At 36.9% G+C, this 16,391-nt stretch overlaps 1 protein-coding gene across 25 annotated transcripts in view; it reads right to left on the bottom strand.

Moving 5' to 3' along the window:
• The window catches only part of DLG1 (discs large MAGUK scaffold protein 1), a 138,722-nt gene that overhangs the window by 53,626 nt on the left and 68,705 nt on the right, over positions 1-16,391 (bottom strand). For 15 of the 25 annotated variants that reach the window (XM_051781318.1, XM_051781320.1, XM_051781324.1 and 12 more), the window contains one exon: positions 800-898. The exons of the other annotated variants lie outside the window; for them this stretch is intronic. In XM_051781318.1, the coding sequence (XP_051637278.1) occupies positions 800-898 (99 nt within the window). The remainder of the gene's footprint in view (positions 1-799; positions 899-16,391) is intronic. 25 annotated transcript variants of the gene reach the window in all.

The following is a 16,391-nucleotide window of genomic DNA, read 5'->3' as shown; positions in this document are numbered from 1 at the left end:
ATTATAAAAACTTTAGCTAATTGTAGATTATGCAAAAATTAATTAACAACTGTTTAGCCAAGTAGCTCGGAAGCAAAACTTAAGAAAAAAAAATACTGCCATGCTGTGGTCACATATTCCAAATTACATGCAAGATATTAACATTAACTCATGTTTTCTGCCTTCACTTGTTTTGACAAGGTTTGGTTTTTATTTTGGGGGGTGTGTGGATATTATGGGGCCTAAAGGATGAAGGCCCAGAAGGGAAGCACATTTTAGGAGTCAAGTATGTTAGGAATGGAGGAATAAATATCCCTTTTGTATTGTAAATGCCCCCCAAAACAGTGATACCAATAAATGGTTGGAGAACATGAGAAACATCATGCAAGTGAAAACAAGGAAAAACATGTATTAAGTATTTATGAGATGAGACAACTTTTTTTATAAATAAATCAAGCAGTAACACTTTAGCAAGGAAGACATGGGTCTAAAATTATTATGTGAACACAAAATGTCCTATTGCTTCTTTCCATTCTTTTGGCTGGTTTTTTCTTTAGGCCTTTCTCAACTTACTAATTACTTCCATATGAAAATATAGATATTTTAAGTGGACTAAAAGCTGCCTTAAAACAAACAAAAATTAGGATGAAATTCCAGTGTATTACTAATTTAGCTATTTCACAGTTCATCTCAAACCTGTGTGTGAGAGCACCAAAAGGTGAATTTCAAAGAAGCAACAAAATAACTTAAATAAATGAAAGTTGAACAAATGTAACAAAACAAAAAGAAAACAAACAAACAAACAAACAGGAATAAAAACCTGTGGTATGGTGGATGGGATGACAGTGGTCTCAGCAGGGACTGGTGGGACAGGGATCACAGGGACAATGGGAGAAGAGGAAGGAACAGCTTCTGTGGGCTAAAAATCACCAATAAAAAGTCAAAAATAATGAAAAACTAGAAAAAACATTTTAAAACAAACAAGATTCACATTTAACAGCTTAAACAAATTCTGAACTAGCACATGGATTTGGAGTCTTTAACTCCAACAAACAGTCCCCTGAACTGTGCTAATGCCGAGGAACTCCGAGCAGTTGGACACGTCCCGAGGGCTCGTTCACACCAGGGCCCTCACTCACCTTGCAGCACCAGAGCAATGTCCAAGAAAAAACCTGCTCATGCCAATGGACAGACTTGGGCTTTTTGTGGGCTGCTCTCACAACAGAATCCCTTCACCAACACACAGCAGAGCAAAAGGCAGGGAAATGGTGGCTGAAGTTGATAGCACTGAACAAGGTTAATATAATATAACTCTTTGATAAAGGGGAAAAATCAGAGGTACATTAAGGTTTCTAAACTGAGAAAAAAAAAATCAAACAAAACCTTTTAGTCAGCTGGGTGGAAGGGCCTAAAATAGATCCAATCTACCTTTCTAAGTTCTTTACACACATCTGCAGGCTAGCAGAATTTTGGTCTTGGGAATTTTCATAAAACTAATAACCAGGAAACCTAGTGACATTTAAGCTGCAAGGGAACAAGGCTACAAACAGCATTTTGAGCAAAACATTGACTCAAAAAATTTTGAGATGTTCACATACTGGTTGTCAACAAGCTGTCAGAAATATAAACTGCTGGCAACTAGCATCAGAATTACAAGCTGAACAGCAGATTGAATCTCTTGCAACTTAGTTGTTCCAAGACATTCTTGTGATCTTTAAATATAATGAATATTATACATAAATTTAAATATAATGAAGCATAATTACAAAAGAAAATAATAATCCTGAAAATGTACCAAAACCCCATAAACATATTCTTAAAGTTTGAGATATTTTAAAATACAAAGCAACATTTACCAATAGCAGATACCACATTAAAGAATAAAAGGAAATAATAAAGGAACCTGAAATAGCCCAAAAAAATGCAGCACTTATTAAATGTACATATGGTATTCCTACAGGGTTTTTTAACTCAAAGTCAATCCACCCAAATTGAACAGCTGGTGAAAAACATTGTAATTATTGAAAGCTGTAAGACCAAGATATATTTGGTATCTTGAGAGGTAATCACTAATGTCATTTAAGTATTCTTACATCTATGGACAAGAGCACAATATGTGAAGTGATTAAAAAAGGAGGGTGTGGGAGAATCTAAATTAGTCCATAAAATTCTATAATGCTGCTCTTTGTAAACTACTGAAAGATATACTTTGGAGAACAAAAGTCAAGTAAACCAAACTTTCCTCACTTGCAAGAAATTACTGTAAAACCCAATATCGTATACAGTGCAACAACCTTCACTGGAAAACACTGAGAGCAAGTATTCTTTGCAAGTACAATTTCAATTATTGCTACTTTGATTTCTAACAATAAAATACAAAAGAAAAGTAGGTAACAAAGTCACTAGAAACAGGAGGGACAAAACCACAGAGAGAAAAAAAAACATAACATACTTTGCACAGTTTGCATCAAAGATGCTCATCTGCAGCACGTAGTGCAGCACCTACCTTTCCTAAGGAGCAATTAGAGCACGAGCCGTCAGACACCCAACCACTGGCAGCTTTTACTTTTGCTGTGCTTTTTGTGGGACTCTTTTTTACACTATCACGTAGGTTTACAAATTTCCCTCTGTGTTTGGCAGACACTGGCAGGGTGGAGGAACTGAAGGGTGCAGGAGCACCCAGTGCCCGCTGCGGGGGCCGGAAAGGCCTTGGCTGCACGTGAGGATTTTGATGCATTTCCATTCTCGGGTTCCTTGTTAAATCACTGAGTTTGAGCGTTCCCATCCCACCACCACGAGAAGTCATGAACGTAGCAACACAAATAGACCTTCTTGCAAAAATAAAAACCACCAAAAAACCCCCACCCAAATTAAAAAAAAAAAAACTATGGAGGGAAAATAAATTAAAACATTGCTTCCTGAGGAAGCTAAAAATATGATTTTTTTTCTAGATTATGGTCAAAGGAAAAAAGCCTACATGCTGCTTTAGCTTGTACTGCATGTTGTGTGCTCTCTCACTCTATTTAAAGAGCACCATTGAACCACCACACGACAGTCAATTTGTTGGGCATAAATAATCAATGCAGTGCACAAATTACTGAATAGAGGGCAAAAGTCATCTGACTATTATAAGGAAGCTACGAAAGGTTATTTCTCCCATAAGCTTCTACATTTTTGTATTTTGCCACCTCAAAGCTTCTCCAAGGTTTACATCTAGAAAATTTTAAAATTCCTCTACTTTTCTGAATGCTTCGTGGGGGCTGACAGCTAATGAATAAGAAGTTTATGATGAAAACTACATAAGTTGTGAATGGGTAGACTTTCAAAGAAATTAAATTTCTTTGTACCATAATAACAAGAATTACTTTGTGTTAATAATTTTCAGAGCTGTATTTCCATGAAATACAGCAGCACTGTTAAACCAGAACTCTAAAGCGCACGCTGTTTAAAATAAAATATTTTTTTTAAATTTAAGACAGTTAAATGAACAAGAGTTTTTAGTTTTTAATGCCAAGGATGCATGATCTCTATATCACATTTTTAGTCCAATATTCAAAACAAAAAAAGCTCCGGAATTACTCCTTCCCCCCCTCTCTAAAAAAGCACACCAAGAAGAGCCAGTTTGATTAACTGGGTTGTTGAATATTTATCTTTACTAGCCAATTTAAAATTCTTTTAAAAAGGCAATGGTCAAAAGTTATTTTCCCATCATCTACATGAAAACTGACAGCTAAATAGAGACACCTCTATGCCCAGCCTTACAGAGGAAGAAGTGGACTCAAGTCAGCGGTCACAGAGTCTTCTCAACAGCAGACACACAACCAGCATTTGCTGAGCTTTGGGTCAGCCACAGCACACATCACCTGTCTCTTGCCCCATGGATCTGTTCTAGAAATGTGCTGTGGAGCTGAATATCTGGTGCTGAGTATGATAAGAATGAAGAACACCAGCCCATAGGAAACACAGCTTGATTAGTTCAGCTGTACTGTATTGGATAACACGGAGAGTTCACATCAGTTCACAGCATTAAAACATGGTTATTCTCCCTCTCACTTTACACCTCCCTATAGCAAATGTAAATATTTAAATTATGAGTCAGCATAATTTTTACACACAGAATAAAGAAACAGACACACAGATCTAAGTAAAAATATTTCCAGTTATTTATAGCATGAATATTAAGAGATAAATAGGTACTGACAGATGTTCCTCTAATCACCAAGAGCTGCCATGTCTCATCTTCTACCCAGAATGGATGTAATCAAGAGCTGCATAACATACCATTAATGCAATATTCATACATGCAAAGACAGGAAGGTTTCTGGCCATTGACAGGAAACTGGAAATGTGTTGGTCATGCCTTGAGGACTATTGATATCTCTAACGTATCAATAATTAAAAGAGAACAAAAATTTGAAGGCAATTGTAGTTCCAAGAGCAACAGCCCAAGCACCAAAACACAGCCCAGGAACAAGAGGTACAGGCAGAACACCAAACTCATCCAGGCCTGCACAGTGTGCCAGGGCAATCTCCAGTGAAAAAGCTTCATTGAAATGTCTTGTTATGCAAGTATGGAAAGCGAATACAGCATCTTGGTCAAAAAAACAGGGGAAGAGAAGGAAAGGAATACATAATCAAAGCATAGGAAGGCTTATATAAAAGAATCATGGTGTAAACAATGAAAGCAGACAACAGCAAAAAAAAAAAAAAAAAGGAAAAAAGATAAGACAAGAAAAATGTTAATAAAAGATTAATCAGTTATTTGAGTCATGGGGCTCAGTCTTCCCAATTGCATTCACATGTGAGGTAAGGCAGAGCCTGTCCTGCAGTCACACTGGTAGAAAAAAAAAAAACAACAAACAAAAAACCCGAACAACTCTGGCAAAGCAGCAGGACATGAGCACAACCCAAAGCCAGAGAATGCAGTTATGTAACTAAGGCTGCCCAGGTTTGGCAGATCATCCTCTGACTGCAGAAAGCAAGTGTTCTCTGCAGACTGCATTAATTACTGGCATGAACTGCTCTACTCTAACATCAAGTGCTAAGTGATTTTTCATAACCAGTGAGGGGTTCAGGATCAGGCTGTGCCTTCATATTAAATACCAACTCTGAACAATTTGTTGCTAACACAATGCTGAATCATCAATATTTCATTCTTTTAAATTACTACATAAAATGCACAGTGTACACTTTGCAGCAATCTGTTAAAGTGCCAGTAATCTTTTATAAGTAGTTTTTCTTCAAGAATCATTTTCTTTCCACATTCTCTACCACCCATTCAGTAGCTGGATAACAGCAATACTCGTAGAAAGAGAAAATAGTACTAATATTTGACCAGTAATATCCACTGCAAAGGTCATTTTTTAAAGCTTCAATGACCAACTTTCATTACTTCAAAAAGCAATTCTAACAGCCAGAAGAATACTCCAAAAATAATTCGGCACTTCACCCTTTCCATTGCCTTCAAGTAGATACTACAAAATCAGCAGCTTCTGTTAATATAACTTGACTGATGAAAAAAAGTCCATATTCATCATCTCTTCCTGAAAGTAGGAAATAAAATATCTTCCAAAATGTACAAAACTTGAAAAGTGGCAGAAACAATTTTGCTTCAATACCCAATGGCAAAGCTGAATTTAAAAGGCATATATTCTTTCTAGAGATATATAATTTAAGGTCTGGCAGTGTAGCTTCATATCTTTCCTCTGAACTACATCCTAGAATGCTACAGGACATGTCACTTAGTCAAGTGTGCTATTTTAAGAACTTTGCATCCATCTTCCTCAAAATCACAGAAGTCAATACTCATCTAAAAATACCTCCAGGGATTTATAGGCTATTTTGTGGAGTCCAATGGTGGTAAGAATAAAGCACAACTGCCATCCATCCTCATTCCTAATCCATGTCAGCTGTATGCTGCCCAGAGCATCTAACTCTGAGCACTAACACTGGTGCATCAGCTCTACCACATTCCTTCCTAAGTCAGTGCCTTGGCAGGTCCTTAGTACCACAACATCCATGACTTGAGTTGTTAACCCATAAATTTGAAAGACATGCATATTTTTCCTGAGTGTATTTCTCCAGGACTTCAAACAAAATGTAGCATCAAGGGCATTTGAAAACTAACCAAATATTTTCCTACTGCCCAAACAAAGTTTCAAAGAAATCAAATAAAAAAAAAATCCAAGTTTCACAAGAGCTAAAACCGTATAGAACTGCTTGAACATAAGCAATCTTGTTTCAAGGTAAATATTGACTTGAAATTCCAAACAACGTTCATACATCAAAACTGCACATAACACAATCTGACAGGCTGATATGCTGCATCTATCTGAATTTTGAGAACTGCAAAGACCCCAATTCAGGCCAGGCAGGAGTCCTGCCATTGGTGATAAGCCAGTCTAGATATGCTGAATACACCAGAAGGGAAGCAGAAACACCAAAAAAGAGAATACCATTAATGAAAGCATGACTCAATTTTTTTTCTGCTCTACAAGTTTGTTAATCTCTTTCATGCAAGAAAGCTTTTATGTTATCAATAGACGATATACTTTGATTTTAAAATGTGCTTCCCACCCAATGAACTCAAACTCACCTGTTCCCTTGCTCAGTGTGTTAATACAGGAACTCTCCAGTTTTCATATGGACACCATATTTGAGTATTTCATACACAGTGGCTAAAAAGCCAAATTACTTAAAATACACTTTTTCAGCTTTCAAACCACTCATGCAAATGCTACCACAGATTTTTATCATCTGTACTTCATGGGGGTTGGGGTGTTCTTCAGATTCCCTTATCTAAGCCAGCATATCCCATACTGTAGTACACTGATTTACCACAAACAAAACCTTAAGAGAGTCAGACCAAGATAAATAATAAGCTTAATCAGGATGTCCTCAAGCCATGGGTGGTTACAATTAATTCAGCCTAACATTCTGCACTGATATAAGGACACAGAACCTTCAGTTTCTGATTTGTGTTTCTGACCCTCCCACCCCTTCAAGGGCTCTTCCTGTTCCTTGCCATGATGGAACAAAGACTCATTACCATGGTCTTCCAAGGATGAAGGAATAAAAATCCCTAGATCTCCAGCTGGATGATATCCAGGTCTCTTCAAAGAGATTGGACAGAAAGCAGAACAACAAAAGACCCAAGTCTGAAGCCTGTCAGGGTCTGCCTACATGGCGATGGGTAGGTTAGTACATAATAGTTTAACAAAGAGATTTTGAGGACAGAAAAGTCATGTTGGAGCTGTAACATCAGTTCAGGAGAGTACTATAACAAAGATATGAAAGTTTTTCTGGATATGAAAGATATGAAAGTTTTTCTTTCAGAAAGAAAAAGCCGTACCCAGCCAGCCCTTGTAGATTAAAAGGACCAGTCTGAATGGCTGTGGCTTTGTGTTACATCTCACCTTTTTCAGAGGGAACCGTGGCTCTTGAAAATCATATCTATGTGAGCACTCTATTTTAAAGACACAAAATCATGATAGATATGTCTAAACTGTAAGGGTTATTTGGTTGCTTGGTTTTGTGTTGGTTTTTTTTTTTTTAAACTCAGTCAACAAATTGATTCTCTAACCTAGTTTCCTCCTCAAACCCCACAGCATTTTACATTGAACTCACATGAACTTAAAACTCAGAACTTAAAGCATAAATAAATAGCTTTGAAGGGGAAAAATAGTGACAGCAGAATATCAGTAAAATCACAGATGGTGACGATGACCCGAACTGATCTGAAGACAAATAAGCAATTTATTTACTGTTTCAACTCCTTATTGCAAGCTTCATCTACAAAAACAACCCAGTGAGAAATAATTTGCACCATGGTTCCCCAAGCAAAAGTAAAGCAGCAAAGCAGTGACAGATTTTTACCTCTAAGGTAGTCTGTAGCAAAAGTAGAGTTTTGTGTATGAGATAGACATCCACAAAGCAGAAATGGGGAGCCTGGACCTACAAAACTATCACCCAATGCCTCCACGCAGTATCTACTGGTTGGTTGATGCAAACACAAATAACAGACTCAATAGAACAAAGGTTTCAGCAACCAACCTCTTCTCTCTAAGATCTAAAATTGGACCCTTGAAACTTGCCTTTCCGTCCATTTTTGTGATATTCAGAAAGACTTAGCTCAATTTGGCCTGCCATATCTCTCAGGGACTGAGTTGAATCTCATTCATATTCCAAATCCATAACATAAAAATGTACACAAAGTTAATCTTGGTTTTAATAAAGCTAATTTGTGACTTTTTTAAGCGAGTGTCTAGCACTGAACCCTATGCAGCAGGTTAGTCATCTGTATTCATCAGGCAACTCAGCACTCTAAGCTCAAAGCAGAATTACAAGACTCCTCATTAAGTTCATAAGTGCTATTGAGAATGAATTTAATGCATTTAATTTGCAACTTAAAGCAAGACCTAGAAAGCTCCTTTTAAATAGCATCAGCCTTAAGAATAGCAGCTTTCATTATAATGTCAACACATCCACAAAGAAGCCCAAGCAGGGGTTTAGCATCAGAAAGAGTCCAGACAAAGAAAAAACGTGTTCTAAGACTTTATTATAGAAAAATAATGTCACCTCTTGGGTGTCAATATTTTAGTTTTTGAAATTCACAGTAGAAAGGGTATGCTGTGCTAGGAAACTGAGATATGTTACTCCTACGAACACTATTAAATCAAAATACAATGATAAAGTTTGGGTGCTGTTTACATGCTTTAATAGATGTGACACTTATAAGTTCTCAGAACACATAATTTGCAATCACCTCTAAATAATTCAGGAAATAACTAAACCTAGAGAGAATGCCTATTTTGTATTTATAATTCATTCAAATATGAAAGTAATTCTATTCCTATCTAGCTCTGATACTGTGATCTCAATACTAGAAATGCATCAGTTAAATGACAAAACTATCTCACTACTCTTCTCTAGAAGGTTTTTTGTTAGTGATTTTCTTAAATTGAGTAACTCTACAAGAGCCTTTATTCATAACATATAAAACTTATGCATGCGAACCTCATCTTGTCTAAAGCATGATCTCTTTGTTCTTTAAGATAAGAAACACTCAGGTTCACTTAGAGCACCCCATTGCCCTCCAAGTACTTAAGGGTACAGTCCTAAAACAAGGAGTAATTAAGTGATCTGAAGGAATTCAATGAATCAGAGCTAGAGTCTCTCATTTTAAAATGAGTATTTATTATTTAATCGACAACCGTATTATTCTGTGAGCAATCTGTCCAAAAATATTTTTATAAAATATACAAATTTGCCCTAAAACACTAAACACGAGCAGAACATCATTTACCTCACATTAACGAACCACAAACAAAAAACCACACCAGAAAAGTCATCTGTAACAGCCCATTAATTAAAATCCATTGGCTTTCAGGATATAAATGTCAGGAAAAAAAGAAAATTAATTACTTGATTTACGCATAAAGTGGCTTCATATTAAAGCCACTCCTTACTTCATTTACAAAAGGCTTCATACTCATAAGTGGTTGCAGCATTTTATCTTTACAGATGCTGAATTCTTTCCAAACATAAACTTCACCTTTCAGTACAGGTCTGATGGCTTTATGTTGCCATCCACAATTACCAGCTTGGTTTCTCATCTGATTTTATTCATTCTTATACCAAACTGACCAAAACGTCCATTTTGTGTGGCACTTCCTTGATAAAAGGAATATTAACTATACTGACCTGAAAAAACAGTGGGTAACAATAAATATTACAAAAAGTAGCCTAAGTTTCTCAGACTACTTCAAAAGACATGAAACAATGTGAACTTTTATCAAGTTATTACTTAAGTCTGTTAAATTTTGGTCTGTGGGGAAAGGGATCCAGATTGGTCTACTTGTGGCATTAGTTTACACAATCATTTTTCCCAACTTCCATTTAGTTAAGATAATTAAAATGGCTAATCTACAATAAAATGTTTGTAGATTCAAACCAAATATTTGAAACACTTCTTCACAAAAAAAAAATTATAGAAAGGACTAAGACAAGTGGTTTGATTTCTGAATTTACGATTCAGGAAAAGCAAAATAGGATTCATCAGACCCTCAAGACTGCAAACCATTTAAAGAAAAATTTGAAGATTCATTTTATATCATCTCTAACACAAAGAACACTACACAACACATTTCTACTAATGATTCAAGTCCTTAAGCATTAAGAAGTTAATGGGCATCAATTAAATCTTTGGATCCAAAACAGTTTAAAGGAAAAAAGAAGTGAGGTTATGACCTGAATTTATTTACCTTCCTACCATAATTACTCAAAAAGCACTTTCCCCATTTTCACATCCTCAGAATAACAGGATACCAAGCTTAATGTATCCTTAGCCACACAGTTCTAACAGTGGTGAGGCTTTGGGTGAAGTTCTGGGGGTCAGGCTCACTTTGACATGTGAGGTTCAAAAGCTTCCATTCCCAGGCCAGTGCCCAAGCTGATCCTCACCCAGACTGCTCCAACAGACCCGGCCTGATCGCCCTCTGCATCTTTGGAGCAATGAACTCACATAAAATATGGTATACAAATCTGACTCTTCAAAGCAAGGGAGGGCTATTTCCTTAAAAAATACCCTGAATTCTATTTCCAGCACTGGTTTGCATTAAAAACCTTTGAACAAAATGCAGAACAACAGGCCCCATAACCCTGAGTCTCCTCCCCTCACTAGGCTACAAACGAACAGAAGCTGTTCTTTCACTGCTGAATCCTTACCACCATAAGAACACCCTCCAAGTCCATGACAAGTCATGGACTCAGTGTTATTAGACACACAAGTCATCTCCAGCTCTTGCAATCCTCTCCACTGGAACAGGCAGAAATCTCTGAAAGCCCTCAGAGGAACCATCACAGCTCTTTGATCTGGGTTTGGAGTCTTCCACAGCCCTCCGCTCCGGCTGCTGCTGAAAGTAGGGCACCAGCTTGACAGACAACCCAATATTTTTCTTCTGCAGGTTTTTTTTCTCCAATGAACAAAAAACTAAGTAGGAAATTGCATTTTACACTACATCTACTTCATCTGATTATGGCTGCTGAAGTTGAAGGACAAAAATTGATAAAACTTGAGCACTGTAACATTGGTAAAAATGAGCAAGTAAAGACACAGGGTGAAACAAGTGAAAAATTAACACTGAAAATAATGAAAGAAGAAAGTGGACTAACAGGTATGTAAAAACAAATCATTAAGTGGTAATGCTATAAACAGGTAACTACTTATGTGCTTTGAATTTCAAGAACCAGAAAACAAAATGCATCTTCTATGCTGGTTTCTGATGCTCGAACCCAAATTAGGAACTATCAATTAAGTTTTTCAAGTCCTGCATTACTTGAAATTAAGTGACAGTAACAATGTATGGTATAAAAATTAACACCAGACAAAACCCAACCTGCCAGTGCTCCTGCCACTTCCTAACTGCATTGGAATACGAGAAGATTCCATGGTTCCAAGATGGACACCATTGTATCTACTGTACTTAGAAGACAGCACAGCAAGGAAAAAACCAAGAATGTTTCTAACTCATTCATGCCTTAGGGCAACAGCTGGGAATTCACCTCTTACTTGTATTGTTAACCACATTCTCTGAAACTATTAATCGAACCACGAGTCTTTTCCAGATATATTTCAAGATTAATTCCTGCCACTCTGATCATTTCATGACTGATGTATCACTCAGAGGATGGATTTATCAGATGGCATTTCCATAGGAGACTTGGAGATTTCTAGGTCAGGTGGTCATCACAGTCTCTGAGTGACACACAAAAGGCCAGAAACTGAGATTCCATTCCCTACATTTAACTTGCACTATTGCCAAGCTTCCAAACATCCTGTAGACATTTATTCAGGGTTTTTTACCTAATGTAATTTATTCAGAAACATCAAATAACACAGTGCACTACAGAGAGAGATAAATTATTCTGATAGTTCATGTCCCTCACTCCACACCAACAGTAGAAGTTGCCATAGAGGATGAGAGCAAAGGCCCAAACGGTCAAGAATCTTACCTACATTAAAAACTGACAGATGGGCAAGTAAGAATTAGACATATGCCCACTAATTTTCCCAGGAAACCATCTCAGAACCTGACAGTTAAGGTCTTCCTAAACCAATCTCTGTAATAGCTACATGCCACCTGCTCTTTGCAAATCCATTTAACTCCACTCTTAATTCATTCTCTGTTTGAACCTTCAAAAAGACCATTTTGTCCAGAGTGTTTTGTCAGTGACTTTCACAATTTTAGAAGAAATTTTACAGGACAATTGTGACAGATTTAGAATTAGAGAACTATAATAGAATTTCTATTTGAGAGCCTTCTTAATTTCATTTTTATTTTATATGTCTATATCATATTCTCCCTCAGTTTTGCTTTTTTCTGGTTTATTTTTAAATTAATTGACCCTATAGATAACTAGATTATTCCTCTTAATACTTCACTACCCTTTTCCTTTTTACTTATGCTAAATCCTAAGACAAGGGAAACAGAACCCACACAAAATTCAAAATCCAGACAGACAATAAATGTAGTCAGATAATGTTCTGTTATTCTCTACTTCTTCTTTAATAATACCCAACATTTCATTTACCCTTTTCAGTACTGCACAGTACTAAGGTGACATTTTCAGAGAACACGTCTGAAATATGTGACAACTCCAAAGCCTCTTTCTGGAAAGAAAATACTTCATTTTTAGCCTATCAGTATATGCACACATGCAGGATTAGCCTTCTAACTGCTCCTCATTCAGTAGAGCATACCAGCTATTTTTGCGCCCCTTCACTGTTATCTGTTATTCTCTGCAGTTAGTTTAGTTAACCTGAAAATAAAAATAAGTAATAAAAATGAAAAATACTGATCACATGCTTCTGGCTCAGAGTTTCCCCCTTATCATTCACAAATATGACCTTGGGGAATCCACTCCCAGTTGAAGGGACCTGTTCGAATCACCTGAAAAATCTACAAAACATCCTTCCCCTTTATCTCATGGTACCATTATTTTATAAACAGACTGTGATCCAAGAACCATTTTTTTCAAAGACTTCTGTAATTATAACGACCTTCTGATGACCAAACGTTCCCATGCAGATTTTGATCTACATGTTCCCTGTTTTCAGAGAAGTCTGGAGGATCTGCAAGTCCTTATTTTCCCTTTACAAAAACAAGCTGAATTATCTTCAAAATATCTGTTTATCCATCTACCTGTTAATTTGTTGTTAATAGTAAAGAATTTTCCAAAGTTTGTACAGTAAGGAAGTCAGACCTGCTCAGCTGTACAGAGAATACACAGCTCAGAGAGTACAGCTTAGCTCCTTTTAGAAAGGGCATCATATTTGCCTTTTTATTTTTCAATTTCTATTCTAGGAATACTCAGTTTAAACAAAAAGGTCACACACGACATAACAGACAGTCCAGCCATGTTAAACACAAGTTTCTTAAGAAATCCTGAAAAAAATGTCATCTCCTATTGATCACCTGTGCCTCTTAACACACTCATCTAAATTCTATTGGCACCTGAGTCTTACTATTTTTAATACAGTAAAATGAGTAATAGGAACTACTCTGAGCTCAAAGGTGGGACAGCCCCAGCTAGTTTTTTGATTGGAGATATGCATCTACTTTGGCATTCCTATCTGGGAATACAATCTTAGGTCTGTACTATCACCATCTTGATCAGCACAGTATTTCACAGGCAATTTGCATAGACTTTGATTTAGCACCTAACACTGAAGTAGAAACTTTATTTGTCATTACGCTTTATACAGAGGAAATACTAATTTATTATCTGATTTGGCAGTTACATCATGTCCCACTAAGCTTTTAAAATGCTTATTATGTTAATATCATTCTTTAAAATTAAGTTTTCTATCTGACTTGGATTATAGATGCCATTTTCTACTAAGTAAACAATCTTTTTACTTTCTGAAATCTATCCCTATATATTTATAGTCTGTGATCATATCATCTCCTGACTTTCCTTAGAATCAACTAAGCAGAGGTTCTCAAATTTCTCCTTATAAGCAGGTCTTCCTGGATACCATCTACAGTTATCATCCCTTTTCTAAACACTCCAAATTTATCAGATCCTTTCTCAGGACATGATTTCAGACTGGTTACCATACATGCTACAGACAGAATCCAGAGCTTCCTTTCTCTCCACTGGAAAAGCTGAGTCCCTTCTCACCTGCTACATCTAACTGGGTAGTCAGATACAGTTAGTTACCTAAGAAAAACAACTACAATTTACTTACTAAATTAAATTTGCTTTGAAGTAGAACTGTACTTCAGAAGCACAAGCAATCTTTGCTCCCCTCCCTACGCTCTTATGAAAACCAAACAGTATCACCTGGGAGGAACTTAACAGAGGCTGCTCAACTGACTTCTACAGGCACCAGGCTTCAAAAAACAATTTTAATAAGCAAATACACACACTGTGAGGAGCACTGATAAAGAGAATAAAGGAGGAGAGGCTAGAAGACTCATCCAAACATTTCCCACGGTATGGCAGTTTCCAGTAAATACCAGACAAAGCAGTGGGAAGAAATTGGAGATTCCATCAAAGAAAAGTCCCGTACTATACCTGCATCCCATAAAATATCTCAAGTCCTGTTAGAAGACTGACAACTACATAGATACAAGTCTCCAATAATAACAATGCTACTAACTTCTATACAGTTTAAAAACCATTGGCAACTTAAAAAAACCCCAAGAAACACAAAAGACCCACAAACTTAAGATGACTACAAGGATATAAAAAAATTAATAAGCACTTCTATTTTACTAGTGTCCTGGTAAAATTTAAACTACTTTGTCCTGACTTTTTCTTTTTTCTATGAAAAGTATGTGCAAGGTGATCTGGTTTTATGAAAATCATTGCTTAGATATATCATTTCAAAAAAGAGACTGTTGTAAGGGACTAGAATATACAGAGGAAACAGTTTAATGGAGCAGACTGAAAATTCATAAATGCAAAGATCAGCTTACAAGAGAGACAAAATGAGTCATAAATGCCTGTTATCTGTCTGCAGAACACGTCAGCTCAACTACATCCTAATGTGCAGTTAAATGCCAACAAAAAGGAAAGAGCAGCAAATGCACATCAGAAACAAGCTGTGGAGCAAGGTTGATGTATCAGAGAAGAGGGTTATAGGCAGTGAGATGAAATTCAATACTGACAACAAGTCACATGGAATAGCAATAAACGGCACAGAGACACCCTGAGGAATACCAAACTGGAAAACAAGTCCAGAAGCACTCTGGTTGGTGGCAAAGGTTTTTTAAAATTATACAAGATAGACAAAAGGGAATCCTTGCCCTGCATTGGCTGCAGTCCCTCAGAGTGCTTTTTTCATACTGAGCCTTGTGTGTGTGTGTGCACAAAAACTTGGTATATGGAAGGTAACTTTAAGTCTTTCAAAAGGCAAGTGCCAGAACTGCACCAGTTTTGGGATTCTTGACAGTTTCTTAGGGGACAAAACCACCATGTGATCATATGGCCACACTATGAGCTGGGTATAAACTAGAAGACTTAAACTGCCCAACACATGATACCATGTCAGCTCCCAAACATGGATGCAGATCATTCTAAAAGAAAAAAGTATCTAAAAGACTTTTGTTTAAAAACATCTAAGAAGTTGAATTAAATTTTTCAAAGTAAAAGAAACATCCAGTGCATTCTTAATCATAATTGAGACTGCTCTTGATGTCGTAGACCAAAAGATAAGAACAGAGGGATGATAGTTTTCACTTTATGTTCAGTGGTTCTGTCAGACAGTAATTTAGTTAATAATTGTATTAACTGAAACACGTACAGCAGCTTTGGCAGCAAAACAGAAATACTATCCCACAGGAGCAGTGCTGGAGCTGGTCAGTGAGCTGACAGCTGGTGAAAGACAGACTGGCCTTTCAAAACACTTTGTCAATCAATACAAGCCTCGACTGAGAGGGCAACTATCACAATATAAAATAAATTAGCAAAGTTATATAACAGCCCTAAAGAGTCCTACCTCTTTCACAGGCTTCCATGCACTTGGCTTCATACAGCAAGACCCTGTTAGTCCAAGGGGGTTATTAGTTGAAGACAATGGATTAAGATGGGATCCAGTGTCTGCCTTGCCTGAAGATTCAGAGTCTTGGGCACAGTGCAGACAGAAAGCCCCTGTAGTAGCAGCAGTACTCCAAAAACAAAAAATTCTGTGTCTCTTTCTTCTTTGCTTACCAGATTTCTGACTCATTCTAGAAAAAGCAATTTTCTTGCGTTACAACGACAGAGAAATACGAAGAAATTCTGTTATCAACTCTGAGACAGAGCTGTGAAGGAACAGGTGAGAGAAAGTGGAACCCAACCCCCTGTGGCAGGAAGCAGAGCCTGCAGGCAGCTGGAGCACCCGTTCAGTGCTTATCACCACGGTA

Source organism: Manacus candei, unplaced genomic scaffold, assembly GCF_025592945.1.
Source record: "Manacus candei isolate 608988 ecotype Guabito, Panama unplaced genomic scaffold, ASM2559294v1 h1tg000015l, whole genome shotgun sequence".
Classification (NCBI taxonomy): domain Eukaryota; kingdom Metazoa; phylum Chordata; class Aves; order Passeriformes; family Pipridae; genus Manacus; species Manacus candei.
The sequence above is the reverse complement of the archived record's forward strand: the minus strand, read 5'-3'. Positions and strand labels throughout refer to the sequence as shown.